General features: G+C 41.5%; 1 protein-coding gene across 2 annotated transcripts in view; it reads right to left on the minus strand.

Annotated features, from left to right (window-relative positions):
• The window catches only part of il16 (interleukin 16), an 82484-nt gene that overhangs the window by 13163 nt on the left and 44757 nt on the right, over positions 1-24564 (minus strand). For both annotated transcript variants that reach the window (XM_035999851.1, XM_031300978.2), the window contains exons 13-20: positions 20689-20806; positions 19628-19760; positions 12807-12894; positions 11500-11723; positions 11165-11302; positions 9595-9747; positions 3352-3445; positions 802-1931 (exon numbers count right to left, since the gene is read on the minus strand). In XM_035999851.1, the coding sequence (XP_035855744.1) occupies positions 802-1931; positions 3352-3445; positions 9595-9747; positions 11165-11302; positions 11500-11723; positions 12807-12894; positions 19628-19760; positions 20689-20806 (2078 nt within the window). The remainder of the gene's footprint in view (positions 1-801; positions 1932-3351; positions 3446-9594; positions 9748-11164; positions 11303-11499; positions 11724-12806; positions 12895-19627; positions 19761-20688; positions 20807-24564) is intronic.

The following is a 24564-nucleotide window of genomic DNA, read 5'->3' on the forward strand; positions in this document are numbered from 1 at the left end:
GCCTTGCTAGGCCCTGCTATACCCTGCTAGGCCGTGCTAGGCCCTGCTATGCCCTGCTACGCCCTGCACTGTTACAACTACTATTTCGAGTCATAGCTCTATTATCTTTATTGTTAATGCCACTACGCATCATGCATTATCAAGTTTTTCCTCACCACTGTCGAGGCAAATGCTTGCCCTTAGGGGAAACTGTTGGGTCTCTGTTAATTATAGAGTATGTTCTAGACCTACTCTATCTGTAAAGTGTCCTGATATAACTTCTGTAATGATATGACACTATAAATAAAGTCAAATTGAATTTAATTAAATGCCCAATACAATGTGTGATAACAGGAATTTTGCAGGTTCATTTGTGAAATGGGTCTATTAAAATTCAGATCAAAATCTGTAGGGCTGGATCCGAATATTCAAATATTCACGCTATGTCGTCCATCTCAGCCAAGAATGGAGAAATGCTGAGTTACAGCGAGCAGTCTGATGTTTGTAAAGGTCTGTATGATTATACTGTAGCAGCCTGGTGTCATCTTCAGGCTTTAATAAAGGTAAAGATAGTACAGCTGTTCATAACGCTAATGCTCTAGTGAGGAGATGGCTGGCTGAACATTCATTCACACACTGCGTCGGTTGTCACTCATCAGACAGCTGGTCTTTCCTAAGATTTCCTAAAAACACACTGAGACTGAGAAACGCTGAAGAAGGGTTTAAAACGTCCATGTGGCAATACAAATTATTAATTGGAGTGCTGTCTTTATTACATTACAAATAAAGTACACTGCCATAGTTCCTCATGGGACAGATTACCTGGTTACTGAAGGCAAGGATTCTCTCTAAACTCTCTCCCTCCAGGCCTCTCGGGGCGTTACTGTCTGTGGCTGGAGTCTGCAGCTTTCCCTGGCTCTGCGCGCCATCTTCCTCCGTCCCCTCTGGAGGACTTTCCCCTTCAGCTTCACTGGATCTCACAGATGTCACAGGGGGCAGGACTTCACACTCTGTGGACCTGGTAAGATGCTCTCTCTCTAGCTCACACTCCTGTTTAGATGGAAAGACATTCCTGTCATCATGGACTGGAGCTGAATGAGAATCATGTATCCCTGAGTCCAGTTCCTCGCTGATGGTTTCAGAAAGTAGGAGATCTGTGGGGGATTGGATAGACGGAGGTTCATCTTCAGTTTCCTTGGCTGTTGTTTGACTAGAAGCTTCAGAAGCGGAGGAGGTGATAGCAGAGACATGTGTGCTGTCTGTCTCCTTAACAGATGCCTGGATCTCTTCTGGGATTTTATGTTCACCCTTCCCACAATTTCCATGTGAGAAAGGGGGACTCCCGGACTCCTTCTCCAGAGGGAGAGAGGCGGAAGGGGCCACAGACCTCCTGTTTCCCCCCTTCTCTGGACCCTCTGGACTGGAAAAAGTCTCAAACGAGTGGATCTTCTGCTTGATGGACAGGTTTGCTGCAGACGAGGTCGATCTGACTCCGGAGCTTCTGTTGAAGACCACAGCAGGCCTCTGCTCTGCGGCTTTAGCTTGCTTCTTCTGGCCCTGCTCGTCACGAAGTTTCCTCAGACTCTGGCGGAACCAGATAGGCTTGGGTGCCACCGGTGGTGCCATCTTTACTTCCGGAGGAGTTTCAAATGTGTTTTCGGGAGTGGTGTCAGAAGGAGGATCTGAAGTCCCGTTTGTGCCGTTGAGCTCGGGCATGTTGTCTTGGTCAGTCATGGCGGCGGGCTTGCTGTGGATATTAGTCGGCTGTGTTCTGTCTGCTTTTCTGTCTGGGCGGGGTTGGCGGTGGATCTCGGGCAGCTCTTCAGGCGAGCTGTCTGACAGGCGAACCCAGGGATCCTCCTGAAGCTGTTCTTGGGTTTGTTGGTCAACGCGAGCCTGTCTCCTCAGGGCTCCTCTCTTTGGCTGGGAGCAGAGCACAGCAGATTGATCACCTGTCAACACAACACACAGGGAAGCAGAACAGTTTGAGAGGGGGCCCTGTGTTTCAAACCATGGATGTATAATAAGACCTGGATACAGCGTTCGAGGCAGAGCCCCATTCATTTCTATGAGAGTTGCTTATTGGCGCATGAAGCCATCATGGGGGTTGTCGCTAGGTTGCTTCCATACTTTGTGGCCAATGGAGCAGGTGCACTCCGACCGAGCCGGCTACTTCCTGTTTATTGCTCCGCTAACTTGAATGGGGATTATATTATTTAATCGTGCGGCTCTTCTAGACTTCTAGACCAAATGTTATCGGACGAATGGATCAAATTATGATAGTGAAACGAAACGTTATTATGGATCTAACTGCAGTTTTGGTGCGCTACGATTGGCCAGGTCTCCATGCTTGCGCGAGGTAACAGAACCCAATTTGTTCAGGTCCTATCCCCTGACTAATCGGTTATCCTTACCTTAACTACTTGAGGTCAGTGCTTAACCTCAACCAATCGGGCTGCTTCGTAGGACGGGGTCTTGCCTAGAACTGCAGTTGGATCCATAATAACGCTGAAACAAGCCATTTCACATTCACACATGTATCCACTGATTTACAGACGTGTCTATCGGCATGTAAGTCTGAGGAAAAAAGTATTTTTGGGCCAGAGGGAGATGTAATTCTACTGTTTGGCCGCAACGTTCAATTTGGCTTAAAGCCCGACGCACTTCCTGGGGGCCTGTTTCAAACATGTTCATGTCAAATATCGCAGATAAAGGCTTCTGAACCAAACACTACCGAATCAGACATGTTTCAGCAGTAATGCGACCCGTAATTTGAGAGAAATTAACAACGTTGGCAGCCAAGATTACATCTTTTACTGCCGTTAGCATGCAGCTACATGCGACGATGTAAACAGACATGTTAATAGATTTAAAAATAAAAAAAACACTTCAGTAGTTCCTGCCTGGAGCAGATAACCAATCATAGAAGGCCGGCTTGGAGTTGCGTAACACTTAGCCGAGAGTAGAAAAAACTGTTGAAACCGTAGTGTTCAGAACAGATGGAAATCTGAACGTTTTAGCTCACAGGGATTTCTCTGAAATACGTTTACCTCATTGTTTCGGCCACGTTTAACATGAAAATCCAACATTATGACATTATAGATATGACAGGAAATACGGAAAAGCATAATAGTTCCACTTTAAGCCCTGACAACCTTGGTGTAACTAAAGCAGGTGGCCATCCACGTTGCTGCAGCCCCAGTTGGACTCAAACAGGAAATATAACTTCTGTTAATTTCCACTGAATTACTGATAACCACAGCACCGGGATCAGCCTGCTGTCACATTGCTGAATCAACTGCCTGATTAACCAGCTGGTTCTGAAGTTGCATTCAGGTGCTTGACTGTAAGATAATAGTACTTGTGTCTTACCTGTGTGTAGTCCGTCGCTCGTGCAGGCTGCAGTGTTTGGATGTGTCAAATCTTCTCCGGTCCCCTCTGACTGTTCTCTTATTCGTTCTCCTTCCTGCGACACAAACAGGAAGTATTGTGTTGACAGCTTCTATCGTAGCGACCACAGAGAGGTGCAATCATGCACTCTGCTTCCGCTCAGACATTCAGTCAGTCAGTAACAGGCCCAGAAGCTAACCAGCAGCAAGCCAGATGCATACAGTACAGGCAGCGTGCAAACTGGATTAGTGAGAAGAGGGAGTCTTTTTTTCTTTTTCTTTTTTAAATATTTTTTTGGGCATTTTTAGGCCTTTATTCGACAGGACAGCTGAAGACATGAAAGGGGAGAGAGGGGGATATGACATGCAGCAAAAGGCCGCAGGTCAGAGTCGAACCTGGGCCCGCTGCGTCAAGGAGTAAACCTCTATATATGGGCACCCGCTCTACCAACTAAGCTATCCAGGCACCCAGAATTGTTCATTTCTTTTTCTTTTTTTATTGACATTTTGACAGGACAACAGATGTTACGGAACTTTATGTCAGTCAAAATTATGTTTTTTGTCCCCAATTTACTTTTTGAACAACACAACAGACAACGACAGAGGGATTAATAATAGAAATCAAGTAATTGTTCATTTCTTACACTACACTGTAACGTTTATTCTTTTATTTCATACCGGTCTTATTGTATTTTAGCCATTTTTGAAATTCTCTTTAACAAATGTTTTTAATTGTTTTTAACTGCTCTTTAATGTTTTATGTAAAGCATTTTGAATCTACCGTGTTGCTGAAATTGTTATACAAATAAAGCTGCTTTGTCTTGTCTAATGAGATTGGGGGGTCGTGTACAGGTGGGTTTTGATAGGGACTATTTCTTCAGTAGAAAGTTAAAAACTGTAGCCATTGGTAGAGTGTGCTGGCCTGGGTTCGCCTCCAACCCACGGCTCTTTGCTGCATGCCATCCCCCCCCCCCTCTCTCTCCCATTTCCTGTCTCTATTCAGCTGCTCTAATAAAGAAAAAAGTCCTAAAAAATATCTTTAAAAAAATTGTGTTCTGTGGATTGCAGTGTAACAATGGCACTATTTCTGGAAAAGAGATGCTGCTGTAGAAAAAAAAAAAAAAAAAAAGCTGTACCACAAACTAAATTCCATTCAACTCCATTGTCTCAGTAAAGTCTAGGAGACATATATCTCAAATCAAATCTAACTATCTAAGTGCAGGATACCACTAGGGTGAAGCCCTGTAATTTTGATTACATACGGGCACATGACATGCATTGCTTTCATGCTGACATGCACACAAACACAGATATGTGTCAAGCATGCAGAATAGGCACTATTGGAACATGGCATGGGTATTGTAAGCACCATATTAGGCATATGCACTACTCATTCATTTTGAGGCCATCCACACACACACACACACACACACACACACACAAGGTCACGGTTCAATTCTATTCTCCATTTTTAATTTTTTTTTTTTAAAGCACAGGTTGCTATGCCATTATTTGAATAATATTTGAAGATTTAATGCTTAAATGCAGCCTGTTATTAATATGTACTACACTACTCAGGCGTATGCATTGTCAATGCCACTATAAGCATGTGGTTGTTGTTACACATTCTGTCCACTAGAGGGACTTCCAACATCAGCCTGGCCTTGAAGGGGATCTACGTCACAGCGCATTGCATTTCCGACACGCCACTCTCTGTTTACATTCCTTTTCCACCATGAGCACATGGCGACAAACACAAATCAACAGAGAACTCTGTAATGAAACATTATCTAACAAGTGTATTGAAGCAGCTCTCTTGTGCTCGGTTAGCACAATGACATCATGTTAGAAAGCACAGCCGAAAAGATGTGTCAAAAAATAAAGTAACAAAAGTGTTAGCCACGATGCTAACGGTATTGATAACTAAGATCACTGCTATTTTAGTGATTTATAAGCAAACCTGTTTCTTGCAGATTGTCACGTTACTGAGAATACAGCTGCCACGTTAGTCGTGCTGTCAGTGCAAGAATATGGTACACGCTAGGGCTGGGCGTATCAATCTAAATATCGATAGTATCGTTACCAAGATGAGTATTGGTATCAGATCGATACTGTCGCGATGAGATAGATACTTTTGTTGCAGTTTCTCTCCGAGTTCATGCGAGCACAGCGTCTCTCAAAGTCTGTGCGCAGTGTGCAAACAGCGCATCTCTCTCTCTCTCTCTCTCTCTCTCTCTCTCTCTCTCTCTCTCTCTCTCTCTCTCTCTCTCTCTCTCTCTCTCTCTCTCTCTCTCTCTCTCTCTCTCTCTCTCTCTCTCTCTCTCTCTCTCTCTCTCTCTCTCTCTCTCTCTCTCTCTCTCTCTCTGCCGGAGGCGTAGAGCGGAGAGTCAGAACAGTGAGAGAAGCCTGTGATGATTTTTTTGTTGTGTTGTTTATATTGTTATATTCATATTTATACATTGTGGCTTTTGTTTACTTATTTTGCACAATTGACTTTGTTACTTTACTACTGACTTTATTTTTCACAAATATCTGTGTGCAGTGTATTTTTTGTTGTGTTTTTTATATTGTTATATTCATATTTATACATTGTGGCTTTTGTTTACTTATTTTGCACAACTGACTTTATTTTTCACAGATATCTGTGTGTAATGGAAGGTATTTTTGGTTGTGTTGTTGACTTTGTTATATTTATATTTTGTTATATTATTTTTATACCGTTACATTGTTTTATATTGTTCTAGTTAGTAAATAAAAACATTTAGATTTGCCTAAAATCTTTGTCCTGTGTTTTATCATAATCATAATCAACTAACTAAAGGCAAAATCACAAAATTATTCAATGATCGTGACGTTACAAGTAAAAAGTATCGGTATCAGCGATACTAGCCATGTATTTACTTGGTATTGGATCGATACCAAAATTCCCAGTATCGCCCACTCCTAGTACACGCACATAGCAGAGCTTGCAAACTGTGGCTTTTTTGTCGACAATGCGAATGTTATCAACATAACTCACTGGAAATCCAAAATACTTCCACACTGGCGAAAGAGTGAAAGAGGAGGGGGTTCAAGTTCTGTCGATGGGTCTCCTGCATTTGCAGCTACCATGCTATGTTTTGACTGGCTGTAGCTAAGTTAGAGGAGGTTGACTCGCAGCACTTCAACACGTGTGTTTTTTTTTCGCTTGGCAAGCCGACTGGACGTGACATGGGGGCGTGGCAGCATCGACGATTCCATTTTTTTATTCAAAGTTTGAGATTGTGACACTCCCCCAACTGGTGCCGTCAGACACCGCCTACCAAGAGTCTGGGTCTGTCCGAGGTTTCTTCCTAACAAAAAAGGGAGTTTTTCCTTGCCACTGTCGCAATAGCTACTGCTAATGCTTGCTCTTGAGGCAACCACTGTAATAGTTGGGGCTTCGTAAACTACAGAGTTTGGTCTAGACCTACTCTATCTGTAAAGTGTCTCGAGATAACTCTTGTTATGATTTGATACTATAAATAAAATTGAATTGAATTGACTTAATTTCGGTAAATTTCGAATTAAAATCAAAATCGTGACAGTACAGTCAAGTAAATCTAAATGTAAATGGACTGTATTTATATAGCGCTTTTTTAGTCTTAACAAGTACTCAAAGCACTTTAACATAGTACAGGAACCATTCACACACATTCATACACTGTGGCTGAGGCTACCAAACAAGGTGCCACCTGCTCATCAGATAAACACTCACACACATTTAGATTCTGATGGCACATCATCGGGAGCAATTCGCGGGTCAGTGTCTTGCCCAAGGACACCGACATATGCCTGCAGGGCCAGGGATCAAACCACCAACATTCCGATTAAGCGGCGACTGATTCCGATTACCAAATGATTTGTAAACCTTTAAGAAATCGTTTGTAAACCGTTAATCGGCATTATTTGGATGGCTATAAAGTTTCAACTAATGATTATATAACCTTGTAAATGGTTAATAAATTCTTTGGAAAGCATCTTTAAACAGTACTACTTAGACATCACCATATTACACTATTTAGATATCACCAGTAATCAAATAAATAATCATCTCTTTTATAGATCACAAAAGTGTTTAATAGGGCTAAATAATGTTACTTGATGCTTTATAAACCATTTATTAAAGTTATAAACTAATTATTTTATTTTACACTTAACTAATGATGAAATAACATCAATTATAACATTGCTAATAATTAGTAAACATTATAAATCATGTCATTGTTTGTTAAGAGTTAACTATTAGTTAAATAACTATTAATTGAAAGTTAAATTAACTAACACTTTACCATTTATTAAATGACAGTTATTATTAGGTATACAAGGTTCCTGTCTAGTGATAGGATTGTACCATCAAGTGTAATTGTTGAACATTTCATTTGAAAACCATGGGCAATAATCTGCTGCTATACCAGCCTCCACTTGGATGGCTTTCCACAAGACAGTATGTAAGTCATAATAAATTGTCCAAATGGCTTATTACTGATTTATAAAGCATGAACTCTTAATAAAGCCATTTGTTCCAACGTATTAACCCCTAAAAGGGGTTTTAGACTAGTACCAGTAAAGCAGTTAAATACTGTATTTTAATTACAACAATCACCCTGTTCTCTGTAATGAAGCTAAGCATAAATTCTTTCAGTAAGACGACTTCAATAACTTCAATCACCTCTCTCTCTTCCTAAAACTTTTCAGCGAGTTAGAGGTGTTCATTTTTCAGTAGACCAATCAGAACTGGCCACGAAATTCATGATCCAATCACAGCATGTAATCCTGCTTTAAATGTTTTCTCTCCGTTGCTGTCAGCTGTCTTTTCAGGCAAACGCGCAACCCTCCTCCTCCCCTTCCACCTCCGGTCTCGTCAAACCAAGGCACCCAGAGTCCCCTTCCGGCAGACAGCTCCTTCGGTCGGTCTTCGGAATCCTTCTCCACCATCACCAGTGTCTAGACTCCATCGGGGGATATGTCCTGTTTCTTCTACTCCTTTTAAATATTATTTATACGATGGAGTCTAATCGCCAAAGACTCCGCATATTTCACTATGCTTATGTACAATAAACTTTTGCATATCTGCAAAGAAGTCTCTCCTGATTTAAATGTCTATGACAGCTTCATGTTTTAATAAATCATAAAAAGCCAAAGGAGTTGAGCATGCTTTCACCAGCAAAACACTGCAAACCACATCACTTCACATACATTCCTGAAGAGTAACCTCAGGATCTTTCGCAAGGCCTTGTACATACTGCTGAAGAACTGCAGCGGTGGAAGGAGAGGAGGGTGTTACTCTTTTCAGAAGAAGCATGATTCGTACATTGAGGGAAACATGATTAATGTAATCAGTACATTGAGAAAGTAGCAGTCTCTCAGAGTGGAAGTGAAAAACACAGACTGTGATGCAGATAAAGTTGACAACTTCTATGGTCTCAGACATACTTTCAACATCCTTATATGGCCACTGAATTTAGAAACTGTTTGATAAACCAAATGAGTTGTCTGAGCAGCATCTCTCAGTATGTGCAAGGTTGTTTTGGCTGCAGCTGGCGCCCTCATGTGTCTTTTTTATGTATGACACGTAGGACCACTTAGTTGGCATCCTAAGGAGCTCTCCAATCCAATAGATGCATTGCACAATTTGATTGTGATGTGTATTTTCTTTTTTTTTTTTTTTTTTTTTACTTCTGCTATCTGACAAAAACCTGACAGATCCTGACAAAGTATATAGTTCTGGGTTGGGTTTGGGCCATTTTGTTGTGTAAAACCTCAGGCTTGGTTTGCTTAATTTCAAATGTAATATTTAGTTCCTTTTTTTCTGTCCCTATCGTTGCCTGATGTTTGCGTCCATGCACGTGTTGCAATCCCCACTGATCAACAGTCTGTGGCAAGAAATGTAGCAATGCACCAGCAAAAAAGGCTAGTTGCTAGTTAGCAAACATGGATGAAAACTAATTTGATCAAATTACCAAAGGGTACCCTCAAAGTCATTGCCTGTGTGGCCAAAGGACAATTAAAAAAAGGCCTCCTCTCTTGTGTGACATAGAAGATATTGTGTATAATTATAGAACAGTAAAAGCTTTATAAAAATATATTCATCAAGAGTAAATTCTTGCAAATGTGCAAAAGGTGCACCAAGTCAACAGAAGTGAACCCCTTTTACAGCTACTATAACTATAAGCATTCCCTGTGTTGTTCAGTGTGGTGGAGCTACCTGGCAGCTGGTGTGTGATGACGACTCCAGTCCTCCATCTCTGACTGGGGATCCTCTGCTTGAGCCACTGGAGTCTCCATTATAACCCTCCTCACTGGTCACATCCTGAGGCCAGCAGTGTCGCCGTGGAGCAGTACGCACCCTGCAGGTAGACTACACACGCACACACACACACACACACACACACACACACACACACACACACACACACACACACACACAGGATTATAATTAAGACTGATTGATTGTCTTAATGGAAACCAGATATCCGTTAGCTTGGTTGTTGTATCCATTAAACCTTGTGTGAAATTGGGTCGTAAATTATGTGACACTTGTGTCATATGAATATAGTGGAACATTGTACTTTATTTAACTGCTGTATGGACACATAATTAATTATTCATGAGAACAGATGTGGTTTGAGCAGAGAATCAGCTATCACTAAAATAAGAATACGTCCCTACATTAAAAATGCTTCTCTTCTGCCAACTGCAGTCTGCAGTGAAGTCAGAGTGGACAATGATTTACTGTGCATAACATATGAAACTTTCTTCTACAATAACACTATCATAAATTACACTTATTGTTTGCTGTTTCTATATATAATTTAAAATACAGTTTTCCTGTCATCCTTATCCTCCCCTGCTGTACCCTGTGTCTTGCCCAATGGACAATGGGATGGGGTACATCCCCCACTGACTCTGAACAGGATACATGGCTGTAGAGAATATATGGATGGACTATGTTTACTTAATCTCATGGACTTAATAGATGTAAGAATAAATAAATAAATAAATAAAACATTCATCATTAACATCATTAACATCCAGGAGGGAGGATGGATGGATAAATACATGATAGTTTGATGGATAAATGGATGGATGGATGTTTGGATGAAAACATGGATAGATTGGATTGTTGGATGGATACATGGATAATTTGATGGGTGGATGGATGAATGGTTGGATGGATGGATGGATGGATACATGGATAAGTGAATGGATGGATGAATGGTTGGATGGATGGCTGGATGGATGGATGAATGAATGGATGGATGGGTGGATGGGTGGATGGATAAATGGATGGATGGATGGATGGATGAATGAATGGATGGATGGGTGGATGAATGGATGGATGAATGGATGAATAAATGGATGGATGGATGAATAAATGGATGGATGCATGAATAAATGGATGGATGGATGGATGGATAAATTGTTGGTTGGATGGGTGGGTGGGTGGGTGGGTGGGTGGATGGACGGATGGATGGATGGATGAATGGATGGCTGGATTGATAGATGGATGAATGGATGGCTGGTTTGATACACATATTTCTGCCTATAAGTATAGGAAGTTTTTCCTCGCCACTGTCGCACCAAATGCTTGCTCTTGGGATTGGGATTGTTGGGTCTCTGTAAATTATTGTGGACTAGACCTACTCAATCTGTAAAGTGTCCTGAGATAACTATCTATTGTTATTTGACACTTACATGAAATTGAATTGAAATTGAAATTGGATAGATGGATGGATGGATTGTTGGTTGGATGGACGGATGGATAGTTATGGTACCTTTTCGCCCCTGAGGGCCAGATCCAGGGCCTGCTGACCGGACAGGTTGGCAGCAGCAGAGTTGTACGGGACGTTATAGTCTTCATCAGGATACACTGGCACCGACAGTCTGTTGTCAGACCATGTCTCTCTCATTGACTACACAACAGGAATGGGACGAGATAAGATAAGACACACTAATACACATCAAAAGAGGACATTACTTGGACTTGGATATATTTATCAATAATGAAATCCCAGAAACAAAAGTCTCCCATCTGATCCCAGAAACTGTATTTTGAACTTTGCATGAACGTTTTACCCCATCTCATACAACCTGCCGTATGTTTGCTTACCTTGGGAGTGTCCAAGCTGTGGACGCGGGCGGATGGGTTGTGGTGTGCATTGTGGAGGTTGTGTATGGTGAGGCAGTGGTTGTGGTGGTGGCTGGTGGTGTTGTCGCTGCAGGAGCGCGTCATTGCCTTCTGTGCTCGTCGAACAGTCAGCTGACTAAAACTCCTCTCCAGACAGCGTTCACATCTCTGCCGGCTGTGAGAGCCGAGTTCCAGTCTGCGCAGCCCTGGGGCCGAAAAAACCCCAAATCAAAACAATTTAAAAAATATATAGTAAAATGACTGTATAATAATGAAATAATGATAAAAAGACGCATTTTCTGAGGAAAATGTATGTGATTGCTCTGCGCATTGATGTTGATTCATGTGACTAGTGTTACAGTTTATACTGTATACTGCTGCCTAGTTTTAAATACATGCGCCTCAATAAACTTTTATGTTTTGTGCAACTCTAAATAACTAAATAACTCGTAAAAATGTATATACCATGCCGTTTGAAACATGAATGGAATGTGCACTGCACATTCACTGAGAAATATGTACAATTGATGCCTATGGGAATATTTTTAAAACTTAAGGGGCACTGCACTGATTTTACACATGAGGATCACACGAGCAGTAGTACTTTGTCTTTTGTTGCACTTTTGGAGAGAGTCTAAGAAACTAACTTTGATGATGCCATCAAGGTAACATTGGATTGGTCCTGGAGAGAGATTTATAAATGTATTAAAGGAAGTCTTAGTTACAAACTGAGGTGTTTTAAAAGACATGGGCATTAACAAAGCATGGTCTTTTCTTTAAAAAGACATTATGGGAAGTGAAGGACCTATTTTGGAGCGCAGACCCTACTTGGAACTAAAAGTCACCATATCTTGGCCTCTGCTGGATCTATTTTGAACATATTTAATCTGTCTATTGTGAGTCCCCCAACATTATGGAAGTGCAACCCAAAATCCAGTACAACTTTAATAACTCGAAAAGTTATTACTAATAAACACACCCGTCTACAAAGAAGCACTGTATGTACATATGAATCATCTTGGTGGCATTTAAGCTGTAGGAGATACATTATCAAAAATGTTTTTTGGTGAATCTTTTAAAAATGTTGTACAAATGCAAAAAATGACATAAAATTCAGCATGTATTGGTTTGTGAACTTTACATAGCATAAACTATTTTTAATCACAGTTAAGCAAAAAAGGACATGGAAGAAAGCTGCGTATGACAGCTTGAGTTTAGACAAACAACCATGACCCTGAACAGTAATATGTGACTGTAGAAAATGAATAATGAACAAATACATATTTCACCATCGATACTCCACTGGCTCTTATCCTTTCTCAGTTTGCTGTTTTCCACTGCCTGAGCGATAGCATCATTCAGCTGCTGCTCTGATACCTGAGACACACAGAGTGCAAAAGATGGGACTGTCAATAGGAATGCATAGGTCAGGATGATTAAAAGTATTGGTGCGCAGGGCAATTAACAAATATTATTTAATGTCAAAAATAAATTCTATATGTATCTTATTACCAACAATTGCCACCAAAATACCAACCCAACATCCTTGAACTAGGATAGTTTGTGTATCCAAAGTCAAAATAAAAATGAAAATCATATCAGTGACCAGATTGTTGCAGTGGATGGCATGTTCCTTGATGGACACACACATTGTAGTTCATTTGGAATTGCTCATGCTGCCCAGAACACTCACTACAGAGCCAAATGTGAATTCATCTGCTGCTAAAAAAACTTTCCCCAGAAAATCCACTATGTCATTTTGTTTGAGTAAAGTTTGTTAAAACTGAAGTTGTTTTTAAGATGAAACTAGATATTTGTGAGTCATTTTTAAAGATTTTGCATCTTTTGTAGGAGCCAATGGACTTGGAGCCTCAGAGCTACAGACAGGGGGTAGGGGCAACACATTCTCACTCCTAACTCGCCAAACACTGACGCTTGGTCAAGACCCCATTTTTCAACGCTCTTTTGGGTCGCATTAGAGAGTAGGAATAATCACCTATGTGGTCGTATGCAGGGTGCGCTTTGTGAAAAAAGCAGACGGGGGGATGTTTTTTAATCATGCACAACAAAACAAAACATGCAAGAATGAAATCCCCCTTCCAATACCATGTGTGCCACTCAGCCAGCCATGCCAAAACACTTATTTATTAACTTCAATATTCAATGGAAAATAATGAAATATATGAAAATAGCACAACGTGGTGTCAACATAAAACACAGTGCTTTCAAGCCGGAGAGCGGAGTTCACTTCGCTAAATTTAAGTAAGTAAGTAAGTAAAATTTATTTATAAAGCGCTTTTCACAGATAAAATCACAAAGTGCTGTACAAAAGAATAGGTAAAACAAACAATATAAAATGTATATACATATGTAAAATTAAAGTGACACTAGTGAAAACCCATCAACCAAAGGCTTTCCTAAATAAACATGTTTTCAGATCCTTTTTAAAAGAGACAACAGAGTCTGCCAGACGCATGGACAGGGGCAGGGCGTTCCACAGTCTGGGAGCAACAGACTGAAAAGAGAGGTCCCCTCTGGTCTTATAACGAGTCTTAGGGACTACAAGCAAGTTCTGGCCAGAGGACCGAAGAGTCCGGCCAGAGAAATACGGCTTCAAAAGGTCCAGGATGTACTGTGGGGCCTGACCGTTTAAGGCTCTGAAAGTCAGCACTAAAATCTTAAAATCAATCCTGAATTTTACAGGGAGCCAATGGAGAGCCGACAAGACTGGAGTGATATGAGACCTTCGAGGGGCATCTGTTAAAAGTCTAGCAGCACAATTTTGAACAATTTGCAGTTTGTTCAGTGCAGACTTATTCAGACAGGTAAAAACAGAGTTGCAGTAGTCAAGTCTTGTTGATATGAAAGCGTGAATTATCATTTCCAGATACTTCTTTGACAACATTTTGCGAATTTTAGAGATGTTCCAAAGATGATAAAAGCAATTTCGGACAAGCTGTTTTGAGTGTGTCTCCAAAGACATGGCCTGGTCAAACACAACCCCCAGGTTTCTGAGGCTGGATTTGACAGAGGGGCCCAGAGAGCCAAGGTGCTGTTTGATCAGCGGGATCTTATGGTCTGGAGCAAAGATCAGCGTTTCAGTCTTGTTTGAATTTATCTGCAGGTAGTTAGTGGCCAGCCAGTCTTTGATGGAGGACACACACTCTAGGAACAGAGACAAACGATGGAACTCAGCATCATTAAAAGAACAATACAACTGGACATCGTCGGCATAGAAATGATATGATACATCCTTGAAACAACCAATAATTTGACCAAGTGGCAAAATATACAGTAAAAACAAAATAGGACCTAAAACTGACCCTTGTGCCACGCCGCAGAACAAATTGGTCACATCAGACTGTACATTGTTTACAGCAACATTAAAGGTTCGGTCATGAATATAGGAAGAGAACCACTGAAGGACAGATCCTGATAGTCCCATCTCATTCTGAAGCCGATTGATCAGTATACTGTGATCCACAGTGTCAAAAGCAGAAGTCAAATCAAGAAGTACAAGTACAGTGTAACGGCCAGAGTCTGCTGCCATCATTACATCACTAGAGACTTTGATAAGGGCTGTTTCAGTGGAGTGTAATTTTCGAAAACCAGACTGAAAAGTATCAAACAAGTTGTGCTGCTCCATGAAGGTGGTCAGCTGGCATGCCACTACTTTTTCCAAAATTTTGGAGATAAATGGAAGTTTAGATATGGGCCTGTAGTTTTTAGGTTCTGAAGGGTCAAGATTGGGCTTTTTAAGGATCGGGTTTACCACAGCGTGTTTGAAGTAGCTGGGGACTGAGCCAGATGTAAGTGACAGGTTAATTATTTTTTCCACACAGGGGCCGACAATATTAAACATTTTCAACAATAGAGTTGTTGGGACGATGTCAGTGGGGCTCGAAGACAGTTTCATATTTCCTGTTATGGTCTTCACATCCTGTAGGCTGACAGGAGTGAAGGACGACCAAGACGACACCGGTGAAAACTCAGTAGAACAAACACTAATGAATGGAGAATTTACACTGGCCCTAATGTCATGTACTTTGTTCAAAAAAAACGACAAAAAGTTGTTACAGTCCTCATGCGTGTACACAGGCACAAGAGGAGCCGAAGGTGTAGTAAGATTTTCAATAGTGTCAAACAAGACTTTTGGATTTTTCTTATTTCCTGACACAAGATTAGAAAAATAAGCTGAGCGAGCCTGCTTTATCAATTCATTCAGATCCAGCATCATGTCTTTTAAATGGAGTCTGTGTACCTCTAATTTAGTGGCTTTCCACAGACGCTCTGTCTTCCGACATTTTCTCCTAAGACTACAAATGTTATCATTTATCCATGGGAGGGCCTTTTTCTGTGACCCTGAAATCATTTTAACAGGCGCTACCATATCCAAAACCGACAGACAGTGGTTGTTGAAACTTTGCACAAATGAATCAACATCATCACATTCAACAAAGGAGCGAGAGTCAAAAGAGGCAGAGAAATCACTAGGTGTTGACTCACTAATGATGCGTTTTTGTGTTGCAACATTACAGACAGTAGGCATCATGGTAAGTGACAAATTAAAAGAAATACAACAGTGGTCACTAATTTGAAATTCTTCAACACTCAGTTTATCAATGTTTAGGCCACAAGAGAAAACCAAATCTAACGTATGGCCTTTTTATGCGTGGGGCCAGAAACATGCTGTACAAAATTGAAAGAATCCATAATAGTCAACAGTTCAGCTGCAGTCGAACAAGAGGGATCGTCAATATGCAGATTAAAGTCCCCAAGGACTAAAACGCGATCTAGTTTGATGATAGACGTTAAAAACTCAGAGAAATCATCAAGAAATATACGTGCTGGACCAGGAGGTCGGTAAACTAAAACACAGTAAAAGGGGTGTATTTTATGAAGGTAAATATGGTGCAAAAAGGGAGAGCTTGTAGAATACAATGTGAGAACTTGCAGAACAAAAAATCTGAACTTGTATGTTAAAATTTGCACTTGTAAAAATTTAATTTGCACTTGTAAAAATAGAATTTGCACTTGTAAAAAATATTCACACACATGTGATCTGAATTTGAAGTCATACAAAGAAAAAAAACATGAGAGCTTGTAAAAAAAATCTGAACTTGTAAATTGAAATTTGCACTTGTAGAAAATGTTCACACACCTGTATTCTGAATGTGAAGTTACAGAAAAAATATTCACAAATGTGTAGATTGATATTTACATGATCACAATGACAGCTGCAAACTTATAATGCAACATTTACTCGTATACTTTTTTTTTTACTCTGGTTCATTTTCCATCACAACCACAACTCAGTGATTACAACCTCTCGAATCTGTCACTGCAACTTCACATATGTGCTCTCTCGCATCACAAAGTGGCCAATCTGCACACCTCGACTTTCACAACACTCTTGACGATACATTTGGTGCAAAACTAATTTGTACCTGTGGACTTAGGCTGTGGAGCTCTGAGCTAACAGAACGGGAAAAGCCTTCTTATATACAGTCTATGGGAAAATCAGGGTTTCTATCGCCAGATGAGGGACAACTCTGTCCGGCTTATTTATGTAGCATGGAAACTTGGTGGAATAGCATGCTAGCGTTAGCTAGCTAACTAGCAGCCAGCCCGCTTCTAAATAAATACCTTTTAATTATCTAAACACTTTTTAATAGTCAAACTAAAACACTGGCGGTGAGCTCCACGGCCTGCAGCCGCAGACGGACCGTCATCAGTGGGGATCGACTTTGCCTTATAAAATCATTATTTTCCCTAGTGGATGCAATTCTCGGCAGGGATGCGAAACTTGACACCTGTTACCCACTGATGACGGTCCGTCTGCGGCTGCAGGCCGTGGAGCTCACCGCTAGTGTTTTAGTTTGACTGTTAAAAATGTTTAGACAAAAGGTATTTATTTAGAAGCGGGCTGGCTGCTAGTTAGCTAACGCTAGCATGCTATTCCACCAAGTTTCCATGCTACATAAATAAGTCGGACAGAGTTGTCCCTCATCTGGCGATAGAAACCCTGATTTTCCTGTTCTGTTAGCTCAGAGCTCCACAGCCTAAGTCCACAGGTACAAATTAGTTTTGCACCAAATGTATCGTCAAGAGTGTTGTGAAAGTCGAGGTGCGCAGATTGGCCACTTTGTGATGCGAGAGAGCACATATGTGAAGTTGCAGTGACAGATTCGAGAGGTTGTAATAACTGAGTTGTGGTTGTGATGGAAAATGAACCAGAGTAAAAAAAAAAAAGTATACGAGTAAATGTTGCATTATAAGTTTGCAGCTGTCATTGTGTTCATGTAAATATCAATCTACACATTTGTGAATATTTTTTCTGTAACTTAACATTCAGAATACAGGTGTGTGAACATTTTCTACAAGTACAAATTTCAACTTACAAGTTCAGATTTTTTTTACAAGCTCTCATGTTTTTTTTCTTTGTATGACTTCAAATTCAGATCACATGTGTGTGAATATTTTTTACAAGTGCAAATTTTATTTTTACAAGTGCAAATTAAATTTTTACAAGTGCAAATTTTAACATACAAGTTCAGATTTTTTGTTCTGCAAGTTCTCACATTGTATTCTACAAGCTCTCCCTTTTTGCACCATATTTACCTTCATAGTATTTTCCCAACCTTACACATCTGCAGCTCAAAGGAGTTGAACGAAGCGGTGTCCATCAAACTGCAGCAGAAAGAATCCCGAAAGACCAGCGCAAGTCCGCCTCCACGGCGCGCGAGCCGAGGAGTCCCAAACACAAAGCAGTCCGGGGGGCATAGTTCTTTAAGATGAAAGTGCTCGTTCTCCCGCTGCCACGTCTCCGTAATGAACAGAAAGTCCAAGTTCTCATTAGTGAAATGGTCGTTCAGGGTAAAAGCCTTGCTCGCAATTGAGCGCGCATTGAGAAGTGCAATCCTAGTAGAGCGTGTGCGTGACAAGGGCTGGCCTGGGACATGCTGGATGACATGATCCGTCCGACAGGTAACCGGGCACAGGACACGCTGGCGGGGCGCACGGTGGCAAACAGGCCGGGTGGGGAAGATCCGGTCAGAGGTGCTCCACACAGGCGATGACGCACAGACCGCGTCCCGATCTGACTCGCAGACCGGAACCGGCCTCTGGCACCGCTCACTCCCAGGAGCTCTGGATCCGTTCGGCACAGATGAAAATCCACGGGATCGCCACTTTCTCCTCCAAACTTGGACCCCAGCCCTGAATCCCCGCTTCCTTTTCCTGTCGCGGCGCCGGGTAAGCAACAGGTATTCTGGCGATGACGCGTGGCATTCCAGTTTTGGAGGGAAAAACTCAGAAAATCTGTCCCGGGTAATATAAAAGTCCTGCATATGTGCCTTAATGCGGAGCAACGCGGCCCGATCATACTGTATGATTGCGGAGACATAACTGGTAGTTGATAGGGTTGACACAAGGAAAATCACAAGGAAGATTACAAATGTATGAGAAAGCAGAGAGGTGACCGACGCATAGCCAAACACAGGCGCCATCTTGTAGATGAGCTCTCTGAGAGTGACTAGTCGTTAGGTGCCTAGACTTAACTGTCATCGCCGCATGACACTCACTTTTTCTGGCTAAACTCCACTTACCATGGCCCCTGAAAGGACCGTCATCTGGCGGTGCCTGTAGCTGGCTCACAGTCACCTTCTTTTTTTACCTTTATTTAACCCTAAACCTTCAGGTATGGCCACTGAACAGCTCCAGGGGGAATGGGTGTTACATAACTTGCTCACGGGCATCATCATCAGCCAATGACTGCCTGTTATTGAGGCCCTACAGATTCAGTCATCATCATGTTCTGCTTAATCCCCCTCAGCTTTACAAGGAGCATGTACTGGGAGGAAGTCCCAGAAACATTTTAAGGAAAACAGGTCACAGTATCAAATAGCTAACACACACACACACACACACACACACACACACACACACACACACACACACACATACACACATACACACATACACACAGAATATCCATCCAACTTGTTGGAGCCAGAACACCAAGCTGAAAGCCAAAGGGAGTCCATGCATTAACACTGAGCCAGCCCAGGCTTTGGACTGGTTAAGGTAAGTGAGGGGGAGGCTTGCATACTTTGGGGTCGTGGTGTCGACTGATGATGATGTGGACTGGACCTGGTGCACACTGGCTCAGCACTGTGTAGACGTCATTCAGCGCCATGTTGTAAACCACAGTGTCGTTGATCTCCATGATCTCATCCCCACACCTAAAGGTAGGGAGGGCAAGTTCAGGAAATGGTGATGGAAAGATAGAACGAAAGAAAGAACACCGAGGAGAGAAACATAAGGTTGTGCCAGAGTATGAATAGTAATAACCTGAGGAACAAGGGTCTGTTAGGCAAATTATATATATATATATATATATATATATATATATATATATATATATATACGTATATAGGCATATATATGTAAGGGTTAATGCCCGACGAGGTGTCAAAGGGCATTAAACCGCTTATACTATGGTCACTTACTAAAAAACTTTTTTTACAGCCATTAATTTATATTTTTATGCGTTTTGCAATCAAAATCTAAACCTTTTTCAAACAATAACTCTCTTTCCCTGGTTACACCTAAGGGTTTGACTAATACCTGGAACAATCATTCCCATCCTATAGGGTTCTTAGGCAATGCAAACGTTGTTCACTGTTCCAGTAAATAGGACAGACCTTAGATTTGACTTGCCACGCTTAGCAACGGGAGCTATTTATAGTCCGCTCAGCTCAGACAGCTATGAGCCAGAAAGCTAACGCTATGTTAGCAAGATTCAAAGCCAATAACATTTTGTACGGCTGACAAACAGTAAATGTAATTTGATATATCTATAAAAAAAAAGTCTAACTTTTTTGATTTTATTTAGACTTTTTTTTCTAAATCCTTCTTATAGATAAGGAGCATTACATAACATAATATTGATTGTCACATTTGGTACTCCGGCCTTTTAACCTCACATCCTGTTACATGCGGAAGCTAACACTATCTGCTGTGTTGGCAACTGACTAAATTGTATTTCTTCACAAAAACCTAGTCAAAAATCAATGCTAAATGCCTGCTATACCTTACTGTACTGTTGCATTTTAGTACAGTAGGCATCTTTCCAACCATGTATACAGCCCTGTAGTTAGTGATCCTCACCGCAGTCTGCCGTCCATGTGTGCGACTGACCCAGGAGAGAGGGTGTGGATGTAGATCCCAGGGCAGCCGTCACCAGATGGAACACAGCACAGTCCAATACCCAGACCAACACCGGCCTCTGGGAAATCACACAAGCATATAAAGGTTTATTAGGATAGGATTTATTATGATACTGTCTAGCATTAAAGGTGGCTTGTTTGATTTCTAAAGATTCTACACACAGACTACCTGTCAGTTTACTAGTGGTGGGGAGTGCGAGGCGAGGCCCCATAACCACCTTTGTGAAGACTGATTCATGGCTCGTAAACAAATTTACAGCAGAACGCCTGCATTATTGACTGTGAGTGAGGAGTTTGAAGATAAAGAATGTGGGTAACGGGTGAATAACCAATCAGATGTCCCAGTGACATAATGTTGTTATCTATCTATCTAATAGAGCACAACAGTGACTGCCCTTTTTTATTTTATTGTTTTTTTTTGGGCATTTCCGACTTTAATCACCAGGACAGCCATGACAGGGGAGAGAGAGGGGTAAGACATGCAGGAAACAGCCGCAAATCAGATTCGAACCCTGGGCCTCTGGGTCGAGGAATAAACCTCTTTATATGGATGCGCGCTCTACCAACTGAGCTACCCAGGGGCCCTGACTGCCCCCCCCTTTTGAACGGCTCTGGTGTTTTCCCCCGTTAAATATCTCTGTTGACGTTTCATTATATAAAGATAAAGAGTTTTAAACCTGGAACCAAGCATTTGATTTGGCGCAAAAGAACATTTTGAAAACAGCAAAAAAGGCAAAGGTACAAGACTGTGTACAGGAACTATCATAGACTCTAGCCGTTCGAGCGGGTACTGTAAACACTTTCACTGTAACAGCGAGTTAGACCAATCAGGGACGTCGCTGTTACGCTTAGGATTGTGGGTAGTATTTCTCCATAAGATAGCAAATAAAACATGTTTTTCTTAAAACCAGGTTGATTTTATACGGACATCTAGCTTCTACAGGAGCAGAAACCTTTGTTTCACAACCTCAGAGCTCATGGTCAGTCTACCTCGGATGATTATCAAAATCCTTACGGAGAAAATCAATGATTTTTTTACTTCCCGAACGACGCTGTTGAGCTCTATAGCCAAAAGAGTCTATCGGCTGCATTATGGGAAAATTAGGATCCATCTTTTGACCAAAATCTCTCTTGTGAAAATTGCTTATTTTGTCAACAGTAACCAAAACACAAAACTGTAATAAACCTACCTAATATTCTATTTATGATCAGATGCAACTCAGAAAAGCAAGCACGTCCGTTGGAGAAACCTTTTGGTATTTTAAATGATAAATTACCACAAAAGAAGTCACCTGGAGAGACTGTGTTGAGGGTGAGACAGTCTTGAAGGAGTTCTGAACCATATATATATATATATATATATATATATATATATATATATTAGGGCTGTCAATTAAAAAATGTAATCTAATTAATTACACACTGTGATTAATTAATCTAAATGAATCGCATACATAATTTTTGCTGTGAAAGTATTTTAAATATTTCAATTCAAATGAATCAATGAATAATCAGCATTAGTGACATTAAAGTTAAAAAAAACCCTCTTTTTATTATTATTTTCGGCTTGTTTATTGCTAAGGCCATATGGTCAAAATTAAATGATTTAATAATAATGTAATTACTATAACAATTACTTATTCCACTAGTAAATTGCTGTTGAACGACAAAAACAACCACCAGATGGGAAAAGGGCATTTAACAATAACTTTGAATGCACCACGAGACTGTAGGTTACCAGTTTCATTGAATGCACCATCTGTGTTTTTCCGACAATGGCAGCTGCAGACTGTTACATCACGGTGTTGGAATCCTCTACAGTGAAATACAGTCAAACTTTACACCATTTAGCATTAGCTGTCAGCATTTTAACCGTGTTTAATCCAGCTACTAGCTAGCGGTAGGCTAACATTAGCTGCTGTTGAGTATAGTGTTAACTAGCGTCACGTGCAGCGATGTTTCTGTTGCCTGTAACTATGTTTCAGAGAATCCGAGAGAAGCGCAGACATATCAGTGGCACCGAAATGAGGCGCCAAAATCCGCGTTGCTATTCGGTCCGGTAGATACAGGTCGTTAAGGCACCGGTACCCAACCCTAATTCAGGAAGAAGATTTTTATAAGTAAATGTTCCAATCAATGATCCAGGCAGCGCATTCTCGTCTCCCTCCTTCATTTTACAGTCGAATGGTGACTAGAACGGCTCCGGGTCAAAGGTCAATATGGAATGGATTAATCTAATTTTGACAGCCCTAATATATATAAACAGTATATATGTACTTTCCTTGCAATATCATTTACTAAAGATTTGTTATAACTTGACTGAGCGAATCCTGAGTATTGATTTCCTGGTCTACCAGTCAACGAACACTTTAAACTTAAAGGTGCAGGGTGAAGTGACCAAAATTGGAGTCAGATCAAATCTGGCCATTGGGGCCAGACCAGAACAGAGCAGAATCGGTCACATGGAAAACAGTCTGAACCCCTAACCCTGGCAAGCGGGTGCGGTCGACAAGGTGCAAAACCTCACGCCATAAAAACTTCCCCTCTGCAGTCAGCCTCATTAACAAGGCCCCGGACCCCCCCTGACACTGATTAAACCAGATCCCCCACTAGACACTATACTACCTACATCCTGGACTACACACCTGCCCTTTGCACATATTATATCAGGGTTTCCCACAGCACTTTGCAGTTAAGGCGGCCGCCTTAACAACACGCGCCTGCCTTAACTAGCCAAGTTGTCAGAAAAAAAAAAAAAAGTTACTCTGTCCTGTTTGAGTGGCTGTAATGTATAAGTCGTATCAACACAGTCTGTAGGAAAAAAGGTAATGGCAAGTTGTCAAGATACCACCAATCACAATGGAAAGAGCATTTGCTGGCGGTGAGTGTAACTGTCGTTTATTCACATTTAAAGGGATAAATTGCCATTTCACCATTGCGTGCGCGTGCGCATCAGAGTTTGTCAACAAATGTGCCGGCAGCTGGGGCATGCCCGGGCAGAGACGGGGTGGGATGGACTTACCGGAGCGTTGGCATATGGCAGGCAGAGAGCATTTATATATGTATCTCTATCCTTGTCTTCACATCAGTGAGGCTTTCTTCTTTTGTTTCAACGAAGTGAATACATGACGAAGTGACTGGAACTGTCCATCACCTCTCGCACGTGGATTCTCAACGTCCTGGCTGTTGCCCGGTCTTTGAGACACAGCTGTTGTCTGTTTTTTTTTTTAATCACAACACGTGGTTCACAACACACGGTTAGTAGAGATGCACCGATTGACCGGCTGGTGACCAGAATTGGCCGATTTTCACGTGACCGGCCATGACCGGCCATGGTGATGTCAGACTGACATATGCCGATTTTATGCCAGTCAAATGCACTCGGGCGCCGCATGATTTACATCGCGCAACAGCAACATCACACGTGCACATGCAGGGTTTTCGCTGTATGCATGTAGCAGTGGCGCACTGCCGCTCAATCAGCTGTTGAAAATGAAATGTCATAAAGTCGTAATTATACACGGCTCGAACAGTCAGTCGCTCTCTCTCCCCTCTGAGGCTGAAAAACTGGAACATGAAAACCGCACTCACGCGGGTCCCGTGAAATATGACAGCTACAGTTTATCGGAAAATAGCGTTGGGCACTGCCCACTATCAGACTCTAGATGAGAAAAGAAGCTAACGTTAGCAAATGATGTGGTCCCTCAGCCTCTGACGCCCCGCTGACCACTGTAGGACACGCTGTAAACAAACAAAAAAAAAAAAAAAAAAAGAGACGCTGTATTCCTCCGGCATGCTGTATTAAGGTTACTGTTTA

This window comes from Sander lucioperca, chromosome 3 (genome assembly GCF_008315115.2).
Source record: "Sander lucioperca isolate FBNREF2018 chromosome 3, SLUC_FBN_1.2, whole genome shotgun sequence".
NCBI classification, from domain to species: Eukaryota; Metazoa; Chordata; class Actinopteri; order Perciformes; family Percidae; genus Sander; species Sander lucioperca.